The sequence below is a fragment of the Thunnus albacares genome, chromosome 22, assembly GCF_914725855.1.
Source record: "Thunnus albacares chromosome 22, fThuAlb1.1, whole genome shotgun sequence".
Taxonomy (NCBI): Eukaryota; Metazoa; Chordata; class Actinopteri; order Scombriformes; family Scombridae; genus Thunnus; species Thunnus albacares.
This window is the reverse complement of record NC_058127.1, coordinates 15,340,054-15,364,749: the sequence shown is the minus strand read 5'-3', so window position 1 is coordinate 15,364,749 and position 24,696 is coordinate 15,340,054. Positions and strand designations below refer to the sequence as shown.

At 39.5% G+C, this 24,696-nt stretch overlaps 1 protein-coding gene across 1 annotated transcript in view; it reads right to left on the bottom strand.

Moving 5' to 3' along the window:
- Nucleotides 1–24,696, bottom strand: part of LOC122973919 (glucosidase 2 subunit beta-like) — a 138,101-nt gene that overhangs the window by 82,921 nt on the left and 30,484 nt on the right. The window contains exons 8-9 of the mRNA XM_044341718.1: nucleotides 24,126–24,204; nucleotides 4,501–4,584 (exon numbers count right to left, since the gene is read on the bottom strand). Coding sequence (XP_044197653.1) covers nucleotides 4,501–4,584; nucleotides 24,126–24,204 — 163 coding nt within the window. The remainder of the gene's footprint in view (nucleotides 1–4,500; nucleotides 4,585–24,125; nucleotides 24,205–24,696) is intronic.

Below are 24,696 nucleotides of genomic sequence, written 5' to 3'. Positions count from 1 at the left end.
CCTTTTTATATCATCAAATAACTAATTAAAAACAAACTTATCAGAAAAATGAGCACTTGGACAAACATCAACATGATAAGAACTACCTAAAATGAACTACCTAAAATTTTTTAGTTTGACTCATGTCCCAGCCACTAGCATAGAGGGGGCGGGATTTATGACCTATACTGCAGCCAGCCACCAGGGGTGATTGGTGAAGGTGTATTGGCTTCACTTTTGGGGAGCTGTCATGACCTTCATATTTATAAACAGTCAGTGCAACCCACAAATAGTGAAATGTGGTTTTATATGACCAGTATGGCTAGCTAGTCACTCAAAGTTACATTTGACTGGATGAACTTTTGTAAACACCCCTGAGTGCTAGATGAGTCATCAAACATTTGAAACCGTTTTACAAGATGAGAAAAGGGATTTTGATCTAAAAATACTCTGATACTGATTTTTTGACATATACATGGCATATAACAAGAGATAAATGAACAATTAACACAGGGACACGGGATTAAAGCTGGGAAATTGTATTTCTAATTTCATGGGGCCTTTAAAAAGTAAAAGGCAGATGGAATCAATCTGTATCCCAGAAAAGCAAGGCGTTTTTTAAGAGCATTACTCTATGCATAAAAATATGACAACCCCTTTGCAAAGAGAACACTTCCTTTGTGATAATGTAATTATTCACTCATTAATGTAAACATCAAATTTGGCAAAAGAAGCACTGATAAGTTTCTGTATAATCTTAAAACAGTGTAATAATATCATTAAGAGCTATAAATGTTGCAGTCTGTACAAAAACAGATTTGTATCCATATGTTGGCATTTCAACTAACAGTATCAGATGGATCGGCAGAAGTTCTGTAGTCATACTAAAATTTAAAGAAACAGCTAAATGATCAGCAGCCAGACTCGCGGCTGAAAGATCTGTTGTCTGTGACAGAAGGAAAACGGGAGGGGAAAAAGGAGTAGGAGTGTCAGGAAGACAGACCAAAAAGAAATGCTGTCTCCTAGCGGACGCTGGCGTATGGGCCTGTCAGTCATCATCGCGTGCCACTCTCCCTGCTCGACACAGTAAAACTGAGGCAATATACCCCATGAAATATTCACCAGAGTTGTCTTTGCTTAAAAAGGAGGGGAGAGAGTTCACCAGAGTTGTCTTTGCTTAAAAAGGAGGGTAGAGAGAGGGAGGGGGGGAGGGGGTGAAAAAATCTGCTGCGATGGGTAGATGGAGAGTCCCCAAAATGCTCTTCATGTCAGGTTTGCTTAGGCCTCTTTACAAAAGGGCGGCGACAGGCAGACCAGCGGGGGGGTCCATTAAATGTTCATACAAATGTACCCCTAACAGGGCAGCAGACCCCAGTCCCAAAAAATACTCCACTAATTCTGCTATACCCTCCAAAATATTCAAAGCATGCTTTTGCTACTGGTGACATTGTTGGTTCTTGCTTTTCCAAAAGATTTTAAGTGTAAAGACAGTTCTTCATTTTCACTGTTGATGCTTGATATAAATGTAGCATATTGTAGCATATTAACACTTGCAGTTTGAGCGGTTATTGTGAGTGAATTAGAGACAGTGTATTCATTGCTTTCAACTGGGGCATACTTCAACATTTGGAACTGTATATTTACTGCCATTCTAACCAATGATATCTATTTGAAAATACGCCAGCTTTGAGTACTGAGACCAAGTGCAATCTGCTATCTTTTGAACTGATAGGAAAATGGGAACAGTTATGTATGTGTTCTTTCATTATTCAAAACCTACAAATGCGAAGAATGGAAAAAAATCAAGGCAAATGACATTTGATGTAAGGGGTTGGTGGTGGGCTGCACAAACCCTTATCTGCTCAAATGTTATTCACCGTAACTAAGGCCAGCAGAAATCTGGCAACTCTTTGTCTAGGCAAGGGAGGGCAGGTTAAAGTCATATAAATTAGAGAAAAGACTGAATAATTAGCTCCTAATTAGGCTGTATGAGAGATACGGTGATTCATTAGCAATGTTTGCTTTTGAAATAGAAAGCACCGTCATGGCCATTGTATTTGTGACGGCCTCTGTTGCCGGGATGGGCGTTATGTCGGGGACGTAATCATGGTGTGGAGGGGGGAATGAAAACACGCCATTAGCCACCGCCGCTACTGTGCGAGGCTTCAACATAACACAATTAGACCCAGTCCCTTTGTATCTGTGTGAAAAGGTCAAATCTGTCACCAGTCTTACTGTAGCACATTCTATAATACAGCTCTATCATAGCAGTCAAAAGCTGTTAGCATAAAAAAAATTACAAACCTAATACTTAAAAATGTAATGAAACTTCACTTTTTACACAGAAATGATAAAAGAGCAACAGCGAAAGAAAACACAAGACGCATTCAATAAACAATACGAAAGGTAACAACAGGAGTATTGAACGGAAGTACAGTAAAAAGCATACAAACGCCCTGTATTGAAACAAACATTTATACCCACAAGACCCCTGAGTGCACTGAACAACAACCAGTCCATCACCATCTAGGTACACAAGAAAGAGCTTTTGTGCGCCACAAATTGTCCTATTTACAGGAACAATGACAGTTTAAAGGATGTCCTCAAACACTCAAGCCTTTCAGCACCTTTCAGCACCTATTTGCACTATAGCAATGGCCATAAAAAAAATAAAAGAATGCCCAGTATGGGGCTAAAACACCATATCTTCAGAGCCCTTCAAACAATTGTCATCTCGGAACATCTTGGAGTACAAAGAAAATGAACCTCTACGTAGCTCAATGGTCATATTTGGACGACGCCCCTGTAAAAAATATTCTTGGTCAACTGAGGTCTCAGTACCTACTTGCATGAAATGTTGGCCAGAAACACATAACATGATTAATACATGAAATCAGAGAAACACAAAGTAATCACAAGTAACAAGTAATCAACCCTGCTAGCAATTAAAGATTTTAAAGATCTACCTGTAAGAGAAAGGGTTTTTACTGCCGCAATAATCCTAACATGGTAAACTGAAAAGACTGTTTTGGTGACAATTCTAATGTGGGCATGAAAATTCAGATAAATGCTGTGACTGCTAACAATACTGTAACAGTGCAAATACAAATTGAGTCCATATGTATTTCAATGGTGTTTTCATAAAAAGATGAGGGACAGGAGTTTGCCTTATAATTCACATTCTATGATGGAGCAACACCAAGATAAGCCAGGCAGATGGTGAAATCTAATCTGAACCCCAATGTTTTTGTCTATGGAAATGACTAGCTTCTTATCGGCAGAGTGGGTTATTTGAGCAGATTCTCGCGGTGGCTTAGCGAAGGGACTCAATCACTGCTGCCCAGCGATAGGCCTCACTTTCGTCCTCTCCCTCTCTCATCTTTTTATCTGGAGGAGCGGAAATGAAAGGATGGTATCTCGTACTTTCCGCAACCTCAGTTCAGGAGATGGAGAGGCACGGACATTTTCTTTTGGGCCTTAGCTGTCAAATGAAAACATGTGGTTTATAAACCTGTGCTGAGAAAGAAATATGGCAGCGGTTTAGAGACTCTAAATTAACACTGACTCAAGAAAGGAAGGTATTATGAGGTAATTTGTGTTGTGCCTGTCAAGGCATGGATAGAACCAAGATAAATGTAATCACATTCTGGTAACTAGAAGAACATCACTGCGACAAATCACCAGCATCTAAATTTACAGCTAAAGTAATCAAGCCTTTTCTCATTTCAGTTAAAGAAATACAAATCTCACTCTTTTTGTGCTTATCATCTAGGGTTTTCTCTTGACTCTACCATTGCTTTATTAAGTACATCTATCTAATCAGCCATAGTTAAAAAGTTAAACACAGCAAGAGATATCACTAAAAGCCAAAAATGTGAATCTACTGGTGGCGCCAGGAAAAGTCAGAGGATTCATCCTCTTGGGACCATGAATTGTTTTTTGGGGTTTTTTCACCTTTATTGGATAGTGGGCAGTGAAGAGGCAAACAGGAAACAAGGGGAAAGTGAGATGGGTATGACATGCAACAAGGGTCCCTGACTTGCAATCGAACCAGGGACATTGCGGTTATATGGCACGTGCAGTAACCATTCAGCTACCAGGGCTGAAGGTTTTCATGGAAATCTGTCCAGTAGTTGTTGAGATATTTTGGTCTGGAGTGTTCCAGTGTCAGAGGTGGACCAACTGACCAAATGGCAGTGCATTCGATTAAGCCATGGACATTAGTACAGTATAAAAGAATCAGTGACACAAAAGTCTACAAACGACCCATGCATGTTCTCAGAGAAGCGTGTTCCAACATGATCCCACATCTAGTCACCTTGTCACCAAGGTTCAAGCACTACCTGTTTCACACAGATGACTCAATGAATTTTGCTGGGCGAATTTCTGGCGTAACTGTGTACTAATCCAAGGAGTAAAGGAATGAAGGGTGTAAATAAAGAATGCAGTTTGACAGAAGAAATGGTAAAAAGGCAAAGGGCAAGAAAGTGGGTGGTGGCGATGAAGAAGTATGGAGCTAACCTTGACGCTGTCTCCCGTTCTCAAGATGTCCCAGAGCGTGTGCCGAAAGCTGGTGAGATCCATCTGATGGCCTCCTAGCAAAGACTGAGGATAAGAGGTAAGAAGAGTCATTTTCAAATTCATTTTAATCAAAGTGTGACAAACACTGTAACTGAGCAGCTGAAAACAGTTCATTCATTGTCATTGTCATATGGCATACATTCAATATGCAAAGATATTATATAAATCCAATGTGGGCGCAAAAGTAGTCTGCAGTCACTGCATCTTACCAGGCACTCAACATGTATGAAGGTTTTTCTTTTCTTGTAAATTCTTAATACACCCTAATACATGACCTGCACCACAAGTGTACACATCCCCTCAAAAGCATGTATACATTTTGACACAATCATCTTAGGATGCACACAAGATCGCAATTTCGTATCTACTGCAGAGTGCCTGCTGGCCCCACAGGTATGGGCTTATAAAAAGTGCATTACATAACTGATAATAAACTACACATCATCCATCTCCCATTCAGCTCGCCTCCCAATAATCCTGGCTGCCGTATCTGCTTATCTATTTAAGTCACTCTCTCATTAAATCAGCTTTTACAGCCAAACAGAGGAAGTTTACTGCTTATAGAAGTCAAATACCATTCATCATGGAGAAGGCTGTAGTTATACAGATATACGACATGTTTTAATTCACTGGAGGACAAACACATCATTCCTCCTATCTGAATAAACATAGGCTTCCGCAGAAAAAAAAGGGGGGGGGAATTGACAAGCGAATTAATCTGCTGCCTTCTGCCAGCTGAAATGGAAGTCAGTGAGGCGGTGTGTACCAGTAGATGCCCATCAGTCACAGGACCTTGTGCAAGGCCTGAAAAAGCAGAATGTGATGCTGCTTCACACTGGGAGGTAAAGGATGGAAGGTGGTGCAGCTTTCAGTGTTTATTCATCTGAAACAGTGTCCCCTGGAAGCCATTTTGGCAGCGATGTATCACAGCGGGCGCTGACCTTTAGATGCTATGCACAATTAAGCTAAGCTAATAAACACAACTGTGGATTTGGACATTTGGACTGGAAGGCAGGTGCTGTGAATCACCTTGGACGCGAGCGGCGAAAAGTTCTTTTGTGCTTAGGTAGTCTTTTCAAAGCCAAATTGAAATGTGTTTGTTTGAAATGCATACAAAATATGCTTTGTGCACTGAGAAGAAATGAGCTGAATGGGAGATTTTTTTTATGAGGCTGAAGTTCACGGTTTATTATGCAGCATTCAGTCTTCATCTCTTTTATTGGTGACACGCTCTCCATACAATATCTTAAGCTCGACCCTTGTTAAAGGAAGGAGGGAAATTGTGGATATAGTTAGACACTGTAGTAGTAACTATTAGAAGCAATTCTGTTGATTGACAGAAAATGAGTCAAATTAATTAATTTTGATTATCAATTTACTGTTTGTCATTTAATCAAGCAAAAATATTAATATATAAAATGTATATTTGCTTGTTCCAGCTTCTCATATGTGACTATTTGCTTTTTATTTCAAATTCAATATTGTTGAGGTTTTGACTGGTGGTCAGACAAAACAAGATACAAGACGTCATCCTGGGCTTTCAGAAAGTATGATTGGAATTGTACACTATTTTCTGACATTTCATAGACTAAACAATTAAATGAAAAAATAACTGTTGATGAAAGTACAGTAATTCTTAGGTGCAGTCCCTAGTTAGTGTAGCAGCTGCCACATATTCAAGCATTAGACTCAAGGTTGCAGCTATGCTCATATTTCTCCCATCTGTTTTGTACTCATAAAAAAATAATCATCTTTACTTGCTTGGCAAACAGTTAAAAATGGAAAAGCAAACTACAGAACAAATGTGAACCTTTTCCATTCCTTCTTTACATATAATGAGCTTCAACCTTGTCCATGATAATTTATTAAAATTTAAAAATAAAAGTAAATCTGGCTCACAACAAGGAAAAAAGGTGATGTTTGAAGACCAAATTGCTACAAGTGATAGTGAGAAAAATAAATGAAAGTTAAAATTCCAGCAAAATTGTTTTCTTGTAAATACACAAAGGTGATTACGTTCACTGTTAATGCATTGCATGAAGCCTAATTAACATGCTGAATGTATTCACTTCCTCTCTATTTTAAATCGTGCAATGTTTACATCAATGTTTGCTAGCTTGCAGTCTTCTTGTGCGTTGTGGATGCATTTTTTCATGTTTTATCCAAGCCCCCAGGAACAGTGCCGGGCTGTGCAGCCAATTTGACATACTGTGTAATTACAACATCACGTGATGCTATTGGGCCCAAGAAAACTTTTTCCCATAGACTTACATAGTGAAAGAGATGTCCATAAATCAGCGGCTTCATTTTTTTGAGCATTACAACCCCCGCAAAATGACTCGTCTCACTATCAGAATTTGATCCGTTCAGTCCGATCACATTTGACAAACAGTTGAACAAGGATAAAACAATTGAATTGTTTTATCCTCATTCAAGTTAGCCACAGGGCTATACCGGCAGTAGCCGGTTCGGCCAGTGAAAGGCACTAGTGCGCTTGCTCTATGGGCCCAATGATCCCAGAAGATCCAGGTAATTTTATACCTGGAAGGTGAACTTTTTTGGCTTCATGCACCACTGAGCAACTTTCATAGGAATGAATGGGGCCCCACCTCTGACGCTGTATCCAGTTCTCTTTATACATCCATGGTTTTATTGGCTATGCAAACAATACAGCGGCCCGCTTGTGGAAACATTGCACCATAGTGCCTCTAGTGGTCAAAAAATGACACTACCCACCATGTATCAGTCTGTAAACTGTGTCTGAACTGCAGTTTCTTAGATATTTGACTCCTGTTATGTGAATATTCACCAACGGTTCTGACAAATAAGCTCTACACTTGATTTAGTCAAACTAACATCAGGGCTGACACAACAGTATGCAAAGATATTGCCTTACTGAGAGAGAGAAGGGAGGAAAAGATCAAATAACATGGTTACATACTGTGCTATGTTATTTGATAGATACAGCTAGTCCCAGAAGCACAGTTCTACAAATACCACTTATATCCACCTGGCAAGAGAATATTGGGTTTCATGTCAGAGTTATGAAATGTATCATCTTGCAAATATGTGGAAACAGCACAAACAAAAAGATGAGACATCTATTACCATGAACCCACACAACTGAGAATATTACCACTCCCACACAGCATTAAAGCACATACAGTGTGTGTGCATACTGAATGAACACATATATGGGCAGAAAGTCACATATGTCATAAAGCCGCTGGCTATGTATGTCAGTTTGCCTCATCTAAACATTTCTGGCACTCAATTTGGGTTTTTATCCTTTGCTCAGTCAAGTACCCAGTGACAAATACTGTAGCACAGCATGTTGTTCAGAGAGAAAAGTACTCACTAGTGATCCCATTTCAGACCCTTTGACAGACGAGGACAACCAAAATAATACGAGTCAGAGGGAGATTTCCCAGGGTAGCAAGAACACTGGTCGTCTTAGCTGATACTGGATGGTACATATAATCTCCTGAGTCCAAAGGTCCAATTTGAAGCCCAGATGATTTCCACTGAAACCTTTCCTGGTAATTTCAGCCAGGGACTTTTCTGGAGACTCAAGTTTAATTGTAAGATTATTCAGGCAAACCTTGAGTGATTACCCTGCACTGTTCTGTAGCATTATGGTATTCTCCTACCTCTGCTAGTGGAAAAATCTACATTTCAGGCTATGGGAAAGGTAAATTATTGAATTAGTTGTGAATTGACTGTTATTTCTCGCCTCAGAAATAACAGTCATGTGAAAGATAAAGATAAACTGTGCTACATTTGCAGCAAATATTAACATTTTGTCATTAAAGGGAAGTTTCACTGTTGTAAATATGATGAATTCTTAAAACTAGGTCACCTATGTAGTAGAAATGTGCAATTATTTTTGAAATTGGTGCTTGATGACTCATAAGTTGTAATAGTAGCGCCACTTCCCTGCTCTGACATTATTCTATGAAGGTAGTTAGGTTTTTTGTATTACATTCAGCTGTTCTGTCCACCTGAGGCTCAAAATCTTCTGGGTCTTTGTCAGCGGAATCATGGAGAAACTCAGCAGTTGAAGTTTGTGTGTCATGAGCAGCCATAGCGTAGCTCTGGTGGTCACTTACTCCTCCAGATTCTGTTGTGTCTGATTCCACAGCACGATATTCGGTTGCACATCATGAAACTAGTATTCAGAACTATGATATTTTAATGTCTGCTTTTCCATTTTGCTTGCGTAACACGGTAGACAGAGTGTTTTGGGAGACCCACCTTTGACGGCACCACAACAGAAAATGAGGAAACGTAGTTTGTAGTCTACAAAGTCTGCCAGATGATGCAAAATGCCTCATCTGGTGGACTTTTGCAGATGGATGAAGAGGAATACTTTATTACAGGGAAGACAGAAGAAAGTTTAATGTCATTTAGATATATGAATTACCCACATTAAAACCACAGGAATCAACTTGAAAGTCCTTTAAAACAAGAAAAGGAGGCGCTTTTACTTTCTCCTCTGTCAAAGGAAGTCCAGGGAAGGAGAAGGGGAGTCCTGGGGAAATTATGCCATGATAATTGAGGGAGGAGATGGCAGGCTATTTGCTGACAACTTATTAAACTATAACTGGTGCAAGGGAGCTTTTTACAAACTAAATGCATGTTTACAGTAATTGTGACTTAAGCATCAATTGATACATCCCTGAAGCTGATAAGCCACATAATAATCTTGTAATGTACCAGCCTGATTAGGCCACCTGAGGCAAAGTAATTAGGTAAAGTCAAACTTAATACGCTAAAGCTTTTTGGCTAACTTCACTTAGATCTGCTGAGGCATAATATTAAAGGGAAATACTGATTCAGTTGAGTTTTCAGCTTACCCTTATCAATTATACTTTTGCTCCTGCATATCTTGGTGTTCTGTATGCTAGTGTAAATCACAGTATAATTCAGTTTTTTACTCTAAATTTCTAACAGATTTAGCTTGGACCATATCAATCAAGACATGACAAATACAAAACTAATTGTTAACATTTTTCATGAATACTTTCATGTTAACTTTTCAGATATCAGGCTTTATGTCTGGTAAATTTATCAGGTAATTACTGTATGTCCTAATGTGGAGCAGATTTATAGATAAAAAGTAGTTCTGAAAAAAAATAATTTGTAATGAATTAGTAAATTGGCAGGAAATTAATTGAAATCAGCTCTGATGATCAATTAGTCAACTTGATAATTGAACAAACATGCCAAATATTCACTGGTTCCAGTTTCTCAAATGTAAGGATTTGCTGCTTTTCTCCATTTTATATCACTGTAAATTAAATATCTCCGGGTTTTGGACTTTTGGTTGGGCAAAAAAGGATTTTTTACTAGATTCTGATGACACAATGAATCAAAAAATAGACAGATTAGTTGCAACTGTAATAAAAAGTGATGTCTAAATACTTATCCATTCACTCATACATCATATTCACACTTTCTTTTATTTAAGAAATATTAGAGAGATACCAGATATTGAATGAAGTGAGACGATGAGCGAACACAGAAAAAGAAAGCTTTATGGCACAGAAAAGTATTTTCATAAACAATTTAATTGTAGTGCTCCCTGTGGATTATGGTTATTTATTTACCTGTACTAACTGTCATTGTCAGCCCCTTCCTTCATTTAAACAGCCCACCTATAAACAGAATTAAACCATGCATATATCCAGCAAAGCTCTATCTCAGTCTTTAATGATGTAAAATCAGGCGTTGTTGTTGTTCTTTAACCATGCTAATGAACAGTGGCTCTTTTCTTAAGATAAAAGAAAGAAGACAGGCAGATGGATCGATATATACCATCGCATGAGTCTATATTTTGCTCAGTATCCGGGCCCAGGGAACATTTCATAAAGGCCATAGGGTCGGCTTATCACGGAGCTAAATGCCAATGTAATTATTAGTGTCTGGAGATAGTGGAAAGGGAAGCACATCCTGCGGCAGTACACCATATTTAATTAATAAATGTCACTCTGTAGAGGGAGTGAGGGGAGTGTGTGAGAAAAGAGAAAGAGGCAGAGAGGGAGGGTGTCAGAGTGACAACAATACTGATTCTGACCTGAGAGCACAAGCACACAACCACAGCCTGGTACATGTAGAAATGCACTCCATAACAAACACAGGAGACTGAGATTATATGCATGGAAACGTGAGTATAATGTTGTTTTAAAACATGCGACAAGAGGCATACAGGAAATGAGAGTAATGAGAGTAATTTCACAACCCTGCCAACAACAAATTATGTTCATAGCAACTAATCTGCAACAGCAATTTATGTATTTGTGAAGATTTTCAGTCATCCAGGTCATGGTTATCCAAGGAGGTTTGAATCTAGGGACTGGACTTAGCTGTAGATATTTGATCCAAGGGGCTTCTTCAGTTCTAATTGAATGGTTGGGAGTCCCAGGTATTTAACCTTTGTGGGGTCATTATCAAGGTCATTGATTCAACTTGGTTCGTTAGTGCTCCTGGTTGTTGTAACGACAGTTGTTAGGGTCGTTGGAGTCACCTGAGGCCAAGTGTAAACGACAGTCGTTGGAGTTGTCACATTAGGCCAAATGTGAATGGTTGCAATGGTTGTTGCACCACATCACTTATCCACCACCTACAGTGCTGTCCTTTCATCCCTTCCCAGGAGACTTAACAACCATTCACATTTGTCCTCATGTGACAACACTAACGAACCAAGTGGTATCAATGACCTTGATAACAACCCCACAGAGGTTAAGTACTTGGGACTCCCCACCAGTCAGTTAGAATTGAAGAAGCTCCTTGAATGAGAGGCGCAAGGTCTTCAGGTTTCTACAACCAAGTCCAGTTGCCCTTGATTTAAGTCTCCTTGGATAGCAATTTATGTTGTTAGAGGCAAGAAGTAACATGATGTTCTTAAAGTATGGGGAAAATTAAGGGTGTGAAGGGTGGGTTGTCAGATGGGCGGATGTGTTTGACTTTGACACTGCAGGATTCATGTCCCATCTTACACTGAAACTCAGCATTAACATCTGTTACATCTAACCATGACCACAATCATTTCGTAACCTCGTCAAAGTGATTGCAGTTGGCTGATCTTTGTCAGAATTGGATATTGTGGGAAAAGAAAACTGAAAACATGACAATGAACATTTTGCTGATATCTTGAGCATCCACCTGTCTACATATTATGGCTGTTAAAGTTATCTTATGGTCTGCATTTTTTATCTGCGATAGTCATTCAATGTATTTACATTCTGTAATTACCTTTATATAGTAGCTGTCATTGTTACTGGCAGAGTGCACCATTCCTGCAGGGATTTTATCTACGCATGAGGGATTCACAGGAAACCATGCATGCGTGTAACACAGCATTACTGTTCGTAATTTTATTTCACTGATATCAGCCTTACTGATCACTATCCACACTGTATCAGAGATATATTAATTAGATATTAGATATAATAAATTATTGTAATGGTGTGTCGTTCTTAGGTGAAAATTATGGAATTCTGCTCTTCCCTGGGTGTCGTCTTTGATGTGTGATTGACATCCTCATTAATTAGCTAGTTAGACTTCAAAAAATGGTGACTTGTCGAACTCTGTGTGACGCTGAGCTGTGTGACAAATATTACAGGAGAAGCCTGGCATTTGGCCGGTTTTTCATCATAAAAAGCAACTGAGTCCAAAAGACAACAACAAATGATATTTGTATGCATAGCACATTTCAGCCAGGCATCAAAACCAACTGGTCAGCAAGATCTGATACAGGACTGTGTTAATTTATATAACCATAGCAAAGATTGCCCCAAATCTCTATCATGCACTCACATACAGAGCTGACATTATGTTATATTGCAATCAATGTGATAAATCTACAAGATGAAACTGTAGCATATCTGATTAATGGAGCAGGAATTCTGCTTATAAATATGCTTTTTTTGTGTTTGGTCCATGCACATCTAAAAGGACTGAGTAAGTTTTTAAAACTTGCCATACAAAAATGTCTTCCCACAGCATTTGGGGCTTTCCAGTCAGCAAAAATCTCACCAAAAAACTCCAGTGACGTCTTACCATTCGACCCAACTTCACTGAAATAAATGCGGAGACAAGAGAGGTGCACACTCATGCCACTGTTATTCAGTAACAGAAGTCTGAGTCCCGTCGTACTTTGGTGAAGGTCAAAAGGGTCAGGTGTCCTGTCTCTTTGCTTTTCCTGCTGTCAGGGAGTATGCACACAACAGGCAGCTTGTCACACAGGATGCAAGCTCCCATGATGCCCCCATGCTTCTCTTCGCTCCTTGCCCCCCTCAATCACAACCCCCTATCTTGGAGTGCTACTTGAGTCATGACTACACCTGGGACCCTCTCGCCTCGGTGCCATTTCTGTCACTGGATCAGCTGCTGACTCCAGCCTTATATCCCCTGTCTTTTGTTCTCTGCCCACGTATTAACTCTGAACTGCCTGGAGAACAGAAAAGGAGTTGAGGCAGGCTATGAAAAAAGAAAATAGATCAAGGTCCTGGAGAGTTGCAAAAAAGAAGATGTCTCTAAATGTTTCTTATGCAACAATTTCTTTCCCTCTCACACATTTCTTCTGAAGGCGACACTCCTCGGCACACAGAAGTGGGTATTCTTGTTTGGAAACAATAGCAGGCGTGCTTCTGAGGCAACTGTTAAGCTATTGCAAAGCAGATGCTTTTTCCTCTCGCCAATCAATTTAACACCTACACCTCCCTTCTCTTCCTTCATGCTGGCTTTGGCTCATCAGTTTTAAATGGCACAAGGCATTCTTGCATTGTTCTCTTGACTTACTCATAGGACAAGAAATGTGTCTGCTGCACAAACCCCCGATCGAGCCTTAATCACCAATACGTTGGGTCAGCACAGACAAAAAGAATAAAGCACTGGAAGACACCATTTTACAAAAAAATAAAAAATAACACATTGCTGCAGTATGTAAAGAGTCACTGATTTCTTATACTTCTGTAGAAGCAATTATATTTCAGAGTCTGTAAAAACAGGATGAAGATTTGGAAACATTTTTTTTCCCCCCTTCTGAATCTTGTGCTAGACAGAATTGCAAGGGAAAAAGCCATCTGTGTCTGACTCTTATCCCTGGCTTCTCCAGAGCCTGGATGAGCCTGAGCCAGCAAATGTCAGTCGGATAAAGACCAAGCCTGACAGACAGACACAGGAGTTTTGTCATTCCATGTGTCATCCCTTTGCTAGCAAGCCCAATCTTTGCCGGTCACAAAAGCACCGAGATGATGGGGAAGGAAATATTCTCAGGGTGAACGTCAGGTTGTGTAACTCCTCCAAGTGCCACAATAGCTGAAACGTTGAAGACGTGCACTATTCTGGTGCCCCTGCGGCCTTTGAGAGATTTCATTATTGTCTTATGTGCTGTGCAGCGGGGTCACCATGGAAACACAAAACACATCAACCGTTTCCCCACAAAGGATATGAGGTTCTTCGACAAGATGTTCTTCCAGGAGCCAGTGGTCTGTCTGGGGTCAGAGGATATTTGATGTGACTTGATATTTAGAGAAAAAAAAAACTGAACTCTGCAGTTCATCTGTGATCAAATGCAGCTCAGGCAGACAGAAATCTAACATTAAGGAGGTAACTATACAGTAGAGCTGGGCACTAATTCAATATTATTGTTTATTGTTTATTATGTTATTGTTTTACAAAATTCTGTTATCAAAATTAATGATTTCAAGCTAAATCTAATTAAAAATGAGTTTCAGTATTCATTTTACATGTTTGAAGAGATTGTTGTATGATGTAATGCACAAGAGTGGAGTACAGTTCATTGTATTGATCAGTTTGATTATTTTATGTGATTTTGCATCCATTTGTAATATTGCAATATATATCCAAATTGGAAAACTGGTACCTTTAAACCTGCATCTTCTCATAATTGAGACTATGGGTCATAATAGCCTGGGGGGTGGCACTGTAAGTAGATCCCTATGCAGTTAGCTATACTAGCTATTCCAGGGGGTTACTATCTGTTTTCATTTTTGTTTGGACAAGCATTTAAAATGATTAATGTAATGTGTATCTGGAAAGCTTTAGGAGGTTACCGCTGCTTGCACTGATATACGCTGTTTTACTAGAGTTGCATTTCTTTAATCGAAACAGGGGTGGTGCATGCAAAGTTAGCATGAACCGCCACAATTATTAGAATAAGACCTGGGGTGAAAATAGCAGAATTTTCTTTTAATATCTTGATACTGACTTAGCCCTTCTATATTGTAAAAAGAATTGCACGTACGTAAAATAAGCTGATTATCTGCTTTCTGTCTGTCATTAGCATAACTTAAAAATAATCCCTCTAAAATGTTCCAGAAATGTTACGAGGATGTTTTGAGACTGTACCCCGTGCTAAACCATCCCCTCTGTTGTTGTGACACATTATAGGATCACTGATCAATGCATTCACCTGGGAAGCACCGGCATAGATTTTCCCAGAGGAAACCGATGTCTATTCTCCTTGGACGTTGCTCATTGCACCGTATGTTCCCTGTTCTCGGGAGCTGCAGTTACACGGGTGCAACTTGAATAGTATTTGTCAAGTGGTTAGGGCTGATAAGAATACAAATGATTGCCTTGAGCTTGCTTTAAGGCTGGTTTGTCAGTACAGCTTGTAAGACAGAATTTTCAGCAACAGAGTCAAAGCGGTACAAACACAGCTGTGTGATTCAACTTTCTTAAATCTGACACTGTGTGTGTGCGTGTGTTTTTATGCATAGAACAATATTTTTTCTTTTCATTACTTTTCATATTTTGGGAATGACATTTTGTCAAGAAGCAGAAACCATCTGTAAAGTCAAAGTAAGTAAAGAAAACTGAAAGATAAAGATACTATGGCTAAACAGACAGATTGGATAGGTAGCTCGAAAGATAGACAGACAGATAGATATAGAAGACACCTCTTGATATAAGATATAGAAGACACCTCTTGATATAAGACACCTCTGTCAGGACTTGTTGGAGCAGCACAAAATGATGCCTCTTCACTTTGCTTCTTCCCTCTCTTGCCTTTGACCTCCCACTGGTTCCATTACCTGTGCCACCCGCGCAACCTCGAGCGCATCCAATCTTGGCAGTTACATAACAAAAGACGAGTGCGGAGAAGATTAGAGGTGCAGAGGAAGAGGGCAAAGCAAGAGATTGAGGAGTGTCAGGTGTGCAGCCTGAAACAAATTTTTTAAAAAAGTCTTTCACAGTTACCACCCAAATCATTTGTCGTACCCTTCCTGCCTCCGCCTCCCTTCACTGTCCTCCTATCTCAAAAGAACATGACACATTACAGCGTTTTTTGAGCAGGTCAGTTTTCTCTAACTCAGCTCTACAAACCACATATCACTCCACCTCTGGTTTCAGCCTGTCATTTCGCATTATATAACTTGAAAGCATTCCAGCTGGGGAGCAAAAACATGACACGTGTGATGGGAGGTGATGAATGGTACAGAGGGGGGAAAGCGCAGACAACCCCCTTTTTCCATCAGCCTGGCTAGCCTCACATACCCCGCAGGCTTTTAATACAAGGCAGTAATCTTTTCGGAGTACAGAAAAGGATATGTAAAATCCTTACATGGCTGCCAGTGTTTACTACCATGATCCTCATTGCATGTAAATACCTAATTCCACCATCAATCAATCAATCAATTTGATTTAAAATGCAGAAACTCCATGCAGCATGATCCCAATACACTTTAAAATTAAAGAGAATACATAGGACAAAACATACAGCAAGCAAATAAAGTGATAAAAATTAAACTAAAACAACTACATTAAAAACATCAATGTTAAAGGGATGTTAAAAAGGTAACGGACTCAACTACGTTCTAGGGCAAGCTGTAATGAAGTGAGTAAGGGTAGGTTCTCAGTCTTGATTTAAAGAACGTTCTTCTTTGATATGTAATAGAAGGCCATTCCAGAAATAAGCGGCATGGTAGGCAAATGCTCTGAGGCCAACTGATTTTCAGCTGGACTGCTACAATGAGGTCAGCCCTATAAACACAAATGTCTGTCTCTGAGTCACTGAGTCACTGACTGACTGAGTGATGAAGTTACACCATTGGTTGGCTGAAGGCGGCTGAAGCTAAGTATCCCAGAATGCATTTTGCACCAACCAGCAGTGATGGTGGAGATTAAGCTGTTGCAATTTTCGCTGTAGGACTGTTAATATGTATGTAATATTTTTTTCAGGTGAGAAAGTAACCATTTAGATTCCCAATATGTGGTCAGTTTATTCTAATAATGCCTGTTTTAGAAGTTCTGACGTTTTCAGAGATGATTTGGAGCTGCTGGCTGGGCGAGACCAGCTGGTCATCTCGGCCGGTCAACATCCGTTGTCATCCCAGAGAGAACGTGGTCTGATGAACTGATCTGTCCAGCTCTTTGGTGATTTACCACTGGCTCTAATGTCTCCGTAGCATTTTGATATATGATATAAATCCTTTTGGAAGATAAATGTTGGTCTCACAAATGAAATCTAACATTTGTAGCTGCCACATTAGTTTGTCTACATGTAAAGTGAAGCTTCATGTTTTTACTGGACAGAAAAGCAGCAGTGCCTCTGGGGCTCTATATGTACAGATATCACCACATTTCAATGAATATAAATGTATTAAAATGAACATATCAGTCTATATTACATTTCATTTTTATTTTATTAAGCTACATAACAGTTTGATTTTTTATTGTAGCTACATTACAGACTGAATAACATAATTTAGTGCATATCTCTGTCAATGAAGTTATTTTTTGTGAGGAAAAAAGTGTTAGTGGAGCTTTGAGGTAAGATTATTTTGTCACAGTACAGTCAGGTAGGTGTGTTGAAGCTGAAATGCTGCTGTCAGCAAGTACGCTGCTGTTCCAACTGCAGAATGATCTTACTGCATCCTCCCGTCCTCGGAAGTTTGTACTCCTGAGTCGAACTTGCCAAGTCCGAACTAGCAAATATGCACCGTCATACGCACAGTCATACACACTAATACACGGTCCAGCCATATCTACTAGGTTTTGCACAAGTCTTGTTTATTAACTGAAGGAATAACCAGGGGACCAGCATCAAGAGAGCAAAGGGGGAGGCTGGTATATATGGTATAATTAGCTCAGATAGGTAAGGTGGTGAAAGTCCATGCAAGACCTTATAAGTTAAAAGAAGAACCTTAAAATCAGCTCCAGCTTGTACTGGTAACCAGTGAAGAGAGGCCAGAATGGGTGTTAAATGGTCAAATCTTCTGTTTTTTTGTCAAGATTCTAGCTGCAGAATCCTGAACACGCTGAAGACTTTTAGCAGCACAACTGGGAAAACCAGAGAAAAGGATATTACAATAATCAAGTCTGGAATATACCAAATGCATGGATTACAGTTCCAGCATCACACATCAACGTTACTGTGATCATACCTTAACTACTGTATAATCCACACGCAAACACAGTGTGGAATGGCAAGTCTGTGCATGCTATGAGGATAGCACGACGACTGTAAAGTACCACCATGGCCTACATCCGTATAGTCAGTTAAGTAAGACTAGAATCCTAAGTACAGCTTAGGTCTGCAGATATTAAACTCCTAGGTTACCCACAGTGACGCAACAGCATACATTACTCCCCCCAAAAAAGGAATTTCATAAAGTTAAATACAGGCAGTAAAAAAGAGAATGTCCTCTTAGAGGACCATCCAGAGCCAAAAAATCTCCTCACAGCAAACACATTAAATCCTAGAAACAGCACAAGCTTACAAAACCTCCCGACAATAAAAATGCATGAAAAGGAAATTCTTGGAGGCAGATGAGAATTGTTCATTTTTGAACAGGAGGGATTGCTCTCTTTTTGAGAGAGTGAAGCAGGAAAACAGCACCAGAGGCCCAGCCCATGACAAAACAAAGAGATTAAATGACCTGTGAATGTGACTTTCCATTTCTCCAATAGCTTGCACACAACTTAGAGACCTGCTGCCCCCTTCTGGAGGCTGATGAGACATCATACAGCAAGATGTGGCTGTGATTTGAATAATAACCATACAGTCTTTTAGGTTGGTTAAATGTGCAACAATTACAGTCAGGGTTATATTTCCTCTCTCTAGGTGTGATGGGCAATTTGTATGCAGTATTGTATGAAAAGTCAAAAGCTGTTCAACATTACACTGAATATAATACACACTGATTCAATTGGTATCATTAAATCTCTCTCTTCTCTAATATCTTCTACATTCAGTCCAGATCTTAATTCTTGCCTTTGAGGTAATAAATATTGCTGAAATCTGCCCTCTTGACATACAATACAACAACAGAATGCAAATATGCCGGAACCCCTCTGAAGTGAGATTTCAGCGTTGGCTAGGGCCAAATGTCAACCAGCTCAAACAGATGGTGTGAAGAGCTGGGCTGAGTGGCTAACCTTGGTTGGTAGAGACAAGGGTGGGAGGGCAATGTGAGGCACCGGGTGTTTGTTTTTTGTGTATCAGTGGATGTTGTGAACATCAAGAGAGCTCAGTGTTGTCGCCAAGACGGAAAGGTGAAGTCACGTCAAGCCTGCTTGCTTTGCAGGCGCATTCTGCCTCCGCCGGATGCTGTCAGTCTGCCACAATGACTGAAGAATGTCAAGATATGGATCAACGGCAGAGGAAAGGTTTTTATTGTTGAGATATGTTTGATAAACGCAACTGTATGATTAGTGCAATGATTAGATCTGATTTTCTTTATTAATTGTTATATCTATTACATGTCAAATTTTTTATGGAGTGCCTTTAATCTTCCTTAAAAGAAAGTGTGAATGTGATGGATGGGAAATTAGTATTTACCTTTTTTTTCTAGAGCCTTAGCTCAGGATTATCTTCATCATTTAAACTTATTAATTATTAATAGTTTGGTTTCTAGTGAAAAATGCCCATCCTAATTTCCCACAGCCTGAGGTGACATCGACCAAACAGACCAAAATCCAAAGATATTCATGTGACAATGATATAAAACAGAGAAACACTGCAAAACCTCACATTTGGGGAGCTGAAACTACTGAATGTTTTGCATTTTTGCTTCATAAATGACATATATGAAAAAAAATAATTTGCAAATTTTATCATTATTTCGGTTTTTGTTTAAATACTGACTATCACTGAGTTTCAAAGTTCAGTCTGGACCTAACAGATTATAACTCCATCACAACTGCATCTGCTGATGAAAATCATGTGCTCTGATAGAAAGTCTTAAAACAGCTTCTAAATGGAACTTGAGGTGAGATTATTTTAACAATGAAACTCATTTTGCAAGTTATTTGTCGTATGTAGTTCAACCACTACAAAAATACATATTTGTCTACTGGTGTTGTTCTATAACAACATTTCTTTAAGGTAGTTATAGATTGCAAAGAGTTCATTATAATGAGATCTGTAAGCTTCTGTTTTTCCCTTTGTCCATGCACCACTACCTCTACACTACACTACAGTAGCTACACTGTCTTATTTCTGCCTTGTTACCAACTAATGTCAGCTCCAATACTGCATATAGGAACCCGTAGGGTATAGCCATTATTATTACTGTGAAACTGTGAAACAAGTAAGATTTCCATACCCACTAGCAAGCTGTTATGGGGGAATTCCCAACCTTTCGTGCACCTAAAGAAATGTTTTTCATCTACACGCTTCAGAGAAAGTGAGATGTCCCCAACTTCGCTCTCTTCTTATGACCACCGAAAAGTTGAACAGCAAAGGTCAACTTATTTCTTTTTTTTTTAAATCAGGGGATTTCTTCCGTTCTCCTGCTCAAAAAGGAAGAGGCAGACATATTCTATATTCAGCCTCTCTCCGTTTCTGGTAGACTGAGTAAGGGGCTTTGAAGGGAGGTGGGTGGGTAGTAGATGGATAAGTGAAATTCACCTCTGCACAAATGCCTATTGCTTGAGAGAAGGCAATTTCCTCCAGCTCTGTTCACCAGCACATAGCTGCAGTCCGAGCTTGGTCACACGTCAGTGCTTCGGAGAATGTATTGTCCTTTGGTTAATGCCAAAAGAGAGGACAGTCTTCTAAGCAAGTGATGTATTAATAATATATTGCTACGAGCTGATTTAGTGCAAACGTTTGAGTATTGAAATGATATCTGTTCAGCACATTTATCTACAGTCTGCTGTGTTCAACATATTTTAAAGGAGACAACTCAACATGAATGGTGCCATTTTTTTTTTTTTTTTTTTTTGACAATGATAAGACATTCTTCCTGGATACCTATGATTACCCGGTAAATGTGAGTGAACTTGAATCTACATTAACAGTGGTTTCTACAGGAATGGAGGGCTATAACATAATGATAGAATACTGCGGGAGCGCCACTTCAGAATATCCCTTTCCCTCCCGAGTGGAGTGCCTCCTTTGATCATCAAATTGTTCTCCTGAAAATCCGCTCTGTTCTTGAATTATCTGGGCCGCTGAAGTGGAAACTGAATTTTCTGTGGAGGCCAAAGCTTCTTAAGAGAAAGGAAAAAGAAGGGGGGAAACTAATAAAAAGGTGTGAAAATGACACAAATTGAATAAATGTGCAAAAAAATAAAAAAAAATAAAAAATAAAAAAACGGATTGGCCCGGTCCCTGAGTGCGACAGAAGAAAAGTAATCAAGGTTTTCAGACATTACAACTGAGCACCGATGAGGAAATAATCTTTCTTTTGCTCTCCCTCCACAAAGCGTACAACAGAGAACAGCACCCAGTGTTGTGTTATCTCAACAATTGTGTATTTATCCATCAACCTGAAAGGACCGAGACATATTCAGGGTACGCGGCGGTTGTACAGCAACAAAATTGTAACGTCAAGTCAGAGGAAATACACTTGTACCATAGAAATGACGAGGAGGCAATAACAGGGAATTAATAGACAGCTAGAAAACAAAATCAGTCATCTGAATCCCACCCAATACACAGACTACACTTCTTGTATGAACTGTTGCTGCCCTTGGACCTTGATTAAGGTGCCAACACGGAACTGCTTGTCAATTCTAATGTAAATTGCCCGTTAACTACTGTCAATTGCACCCTGTTTTAATTTGCCCAGCTTGATCACCGTTTGTTGTGGTTGCAGTTAAGTAGACTACACATTTTCATATTCATGCATATTCATATTGATTCATCCTCTTCAAATGCAGTTGAATTCATTAAGAATGCCTCTCCGTTAGCCAGCAGAACTAACAAATGAGCACTGATTTTTTTTTTTTTTTTTTTCCCCTCATCCGTGAGTCTTTCATGTTGGCTACAGCTTTGGTGCTGCTTGGGTGTTTTCTGTTATATACTGACACCACAGCATCCAAACAATTTCTTCATTTCACTGTGGCTAAAATTAGTAAGCCAATGCTTACAGAGCGGAGGACATTTCTATTATAACCATAAATACAGACAAACTTAATTTATGAAAAATTTAAACACATTTTCAGGGATGTGACAATCGACTCACGAGCTGAACTTTCCCTGCCCTGCAGTGGGAGAAGCAAGCAGATGTCTTTTTTTTATATGTGCGTGTATGATTGTGCATATCAATCGCCATTTATAGTAGAAAAAGAAACAGGGAGAGCAAGTGGAAAAATTGAGCCCTAGCCATTTTGTTTACAGCTAGGGATTTTTGATATCTGCTGCCTGGTAAGAGGGAGGCTCAACAAGTTTAAAATGAAACAGACAGCCGCATTCTCACACGTTGCAGCTTGAGGGGAAATCACTGTTGGGAAACTGTGCTCGTCCTGTTCAGAATTCAAATGAATGTGGAAGGGACTCTGTTGTACGCAGCGGGGAAAAAAAAAACAAAAAAAAACAGTGAACTCAGGCAGACAGACAGTCAACCAAATCACACAGAAGGCAAGGTGGGAGTAGATCAGAAAAAAAAAGAAAAACTGCAAGATTTGACAATATGGCTAATATTAGATTAGCTGCAGATCTAGTATATGGTGTTTGTGATTTTTCAAACATCACCAGTGCCATAAATACAACTGCACCAAATATGTACTAATCCCTGTGTTTCCCCTATATTCACTCTAATTTCACACGATCATTAACATCAATGGGCTACTAATGATTTTCACTCACACACTGTGCTAGCATGATAACACCCTACGTTACCGTGGAATTGTTTTGAGTCATCCTCCCTCTCCTCATTCTTCAAAGGACATTTACGTGAAAGGTACAGTTATAAGGGTAGCGTAGCTGCTTTAATGAATAGGGCAGTGCGTAACGTGTGTGTGTGTAGAGAGTGTGCGGTGAGAGCGAGTGGCAGAAAAGTGACGGTGAATGTTAGCAGTAAGTTGTCAATCTGGCAGTAAATGTACGGTAAAGGCTACGGTGCGTCAGTTAATAAATGCTGCAGCTTCTCAAGATCAAGAAAAGTCTCATCTATTGTTTCCCACAGCTGTTGGAAAAGTGAAGCAGGTTAGATCAGAAGTTAGTGACAATGAGTTAGCCTAACCTGACCACTTAAGCTCACTTAAGTTGGGCTGACCTTTAAGGTGGAGCAACTGTTCTCATTTTAGTGTCAATCTCAGCCGCTGCTGAGTCTCTTCTGAGTTTCTCGTGTTGAGCTCACTAGAATCAAGTCAGCTACTGCCTTTAATTAAACACTAAATATTCCGTCACAACATTAATCATATCATTAATCATATCATTCAATATATAAATGTGCACTGGGCAAAATATTTACATTTACACTGATCTGCTGCTGAAGACATAATTTAGGACGTAAGTGTTTCTATACTTTCTTGAAAACAAATAAAAAATGATCGGTAAGCAGAGTCTAGAGCTCCCGAAACCAAAGATTTCCTGTTCATCTGTCCACACGGGGCAGAAGAAACCCCCCCCCCCCCAAACAGAAATCTCTTTTCCCATGGAGCTGATTTAGTCAAGGTGTCTGTGCCTATAGTCTAAACTCTTATGCCTGCTCACTGATATCACACCTACAATAGCAACCAGCTGTTTTCAGAAGCGTGCCATCATCACACAATACACACAAACACACGTGCATGCTTCACCGTGTGATTTCACAAATTAGCTCTCTGTTTGGGTCATGGTGTGTTAATATGTGACGGTTGAGACAAAAATCTTGTTAATATTTGTTAACTTTGGTTAACAGTGATAAACAGTATCAGAAGAGCCCTTCAGTACATGCAAATTTTCATTTCAGTGAAATAAAAATATAACAGTGTTACAAGGAGCGGAGCAGATGGACCCAAAGCAAAACAGAAACTGATGATCCAACAAAGACTGAACTGAACAACAGGACTTAAATGCAAACTGAACTAACGAGGGAATAGGGAACAGGTGACTAGACAGGAGAAGAGGCGAGGAGCTGATTGGCTGGGGGAAACACTGGGATGGAGAGGAGTACAGGAGGCTAAGTACTAGAAGAAAATAACACAATAAAGACAGGAATGACAGGACAGTAATAGGATCAAGTCAAACAGTACTAAACTTACTCATCTTTCCTCTCAAGGACCCTTGGTGGCCCCCAGACCTCATTTTACGAACCACTGGTTAATACGCACAGTAGAGGAAGTGACAGTATTGTGGTATGAATGAATAAAGGACAGCTTACCACTGCTTCATCCACGGAAAGAACCCGCTCTTCATCCTGTATGAGTGCCACTTTATCCTGGACTTCATCCACTGTTATACTGCCATGTTACAAAATAAACAGACACAGATGACAACAGTGTGGGTTAGTTTTAGTAATTAAGACAATGACTACGTTGACTAGGGATTAAGTTAATGTAATTAGATGAGTTTTGTCAGTTTCAACTTCAAATTTCTCATTTTCACTCACAATTATTTCAGGACATATAAATTAAAGTCGTGACTGTTAAAATGACAACAAATCAAATTAGGTTTGTTAAGAAACTTACATTAATAGCATGCATGTAAACCGTTTTTTTGGGTTTTTTTTTAAAATATGATCTCGTCTTGTATAGATCCCGTCATGTTGCAGTGAACGTGTCAAGGTCATCACCACTGCAACTCACACCAGCAACCTCTTTACAAGTTATATGCACCACTGTTTGACCAAAAGCACAATCTTTTGGCTTTAAATCACATGGAATATGCTGAACAAGCTGAATAAGCTGTCTTCTTAAGGTCATTTTCTGCCTTTTTTGGAACTCCAATGAACC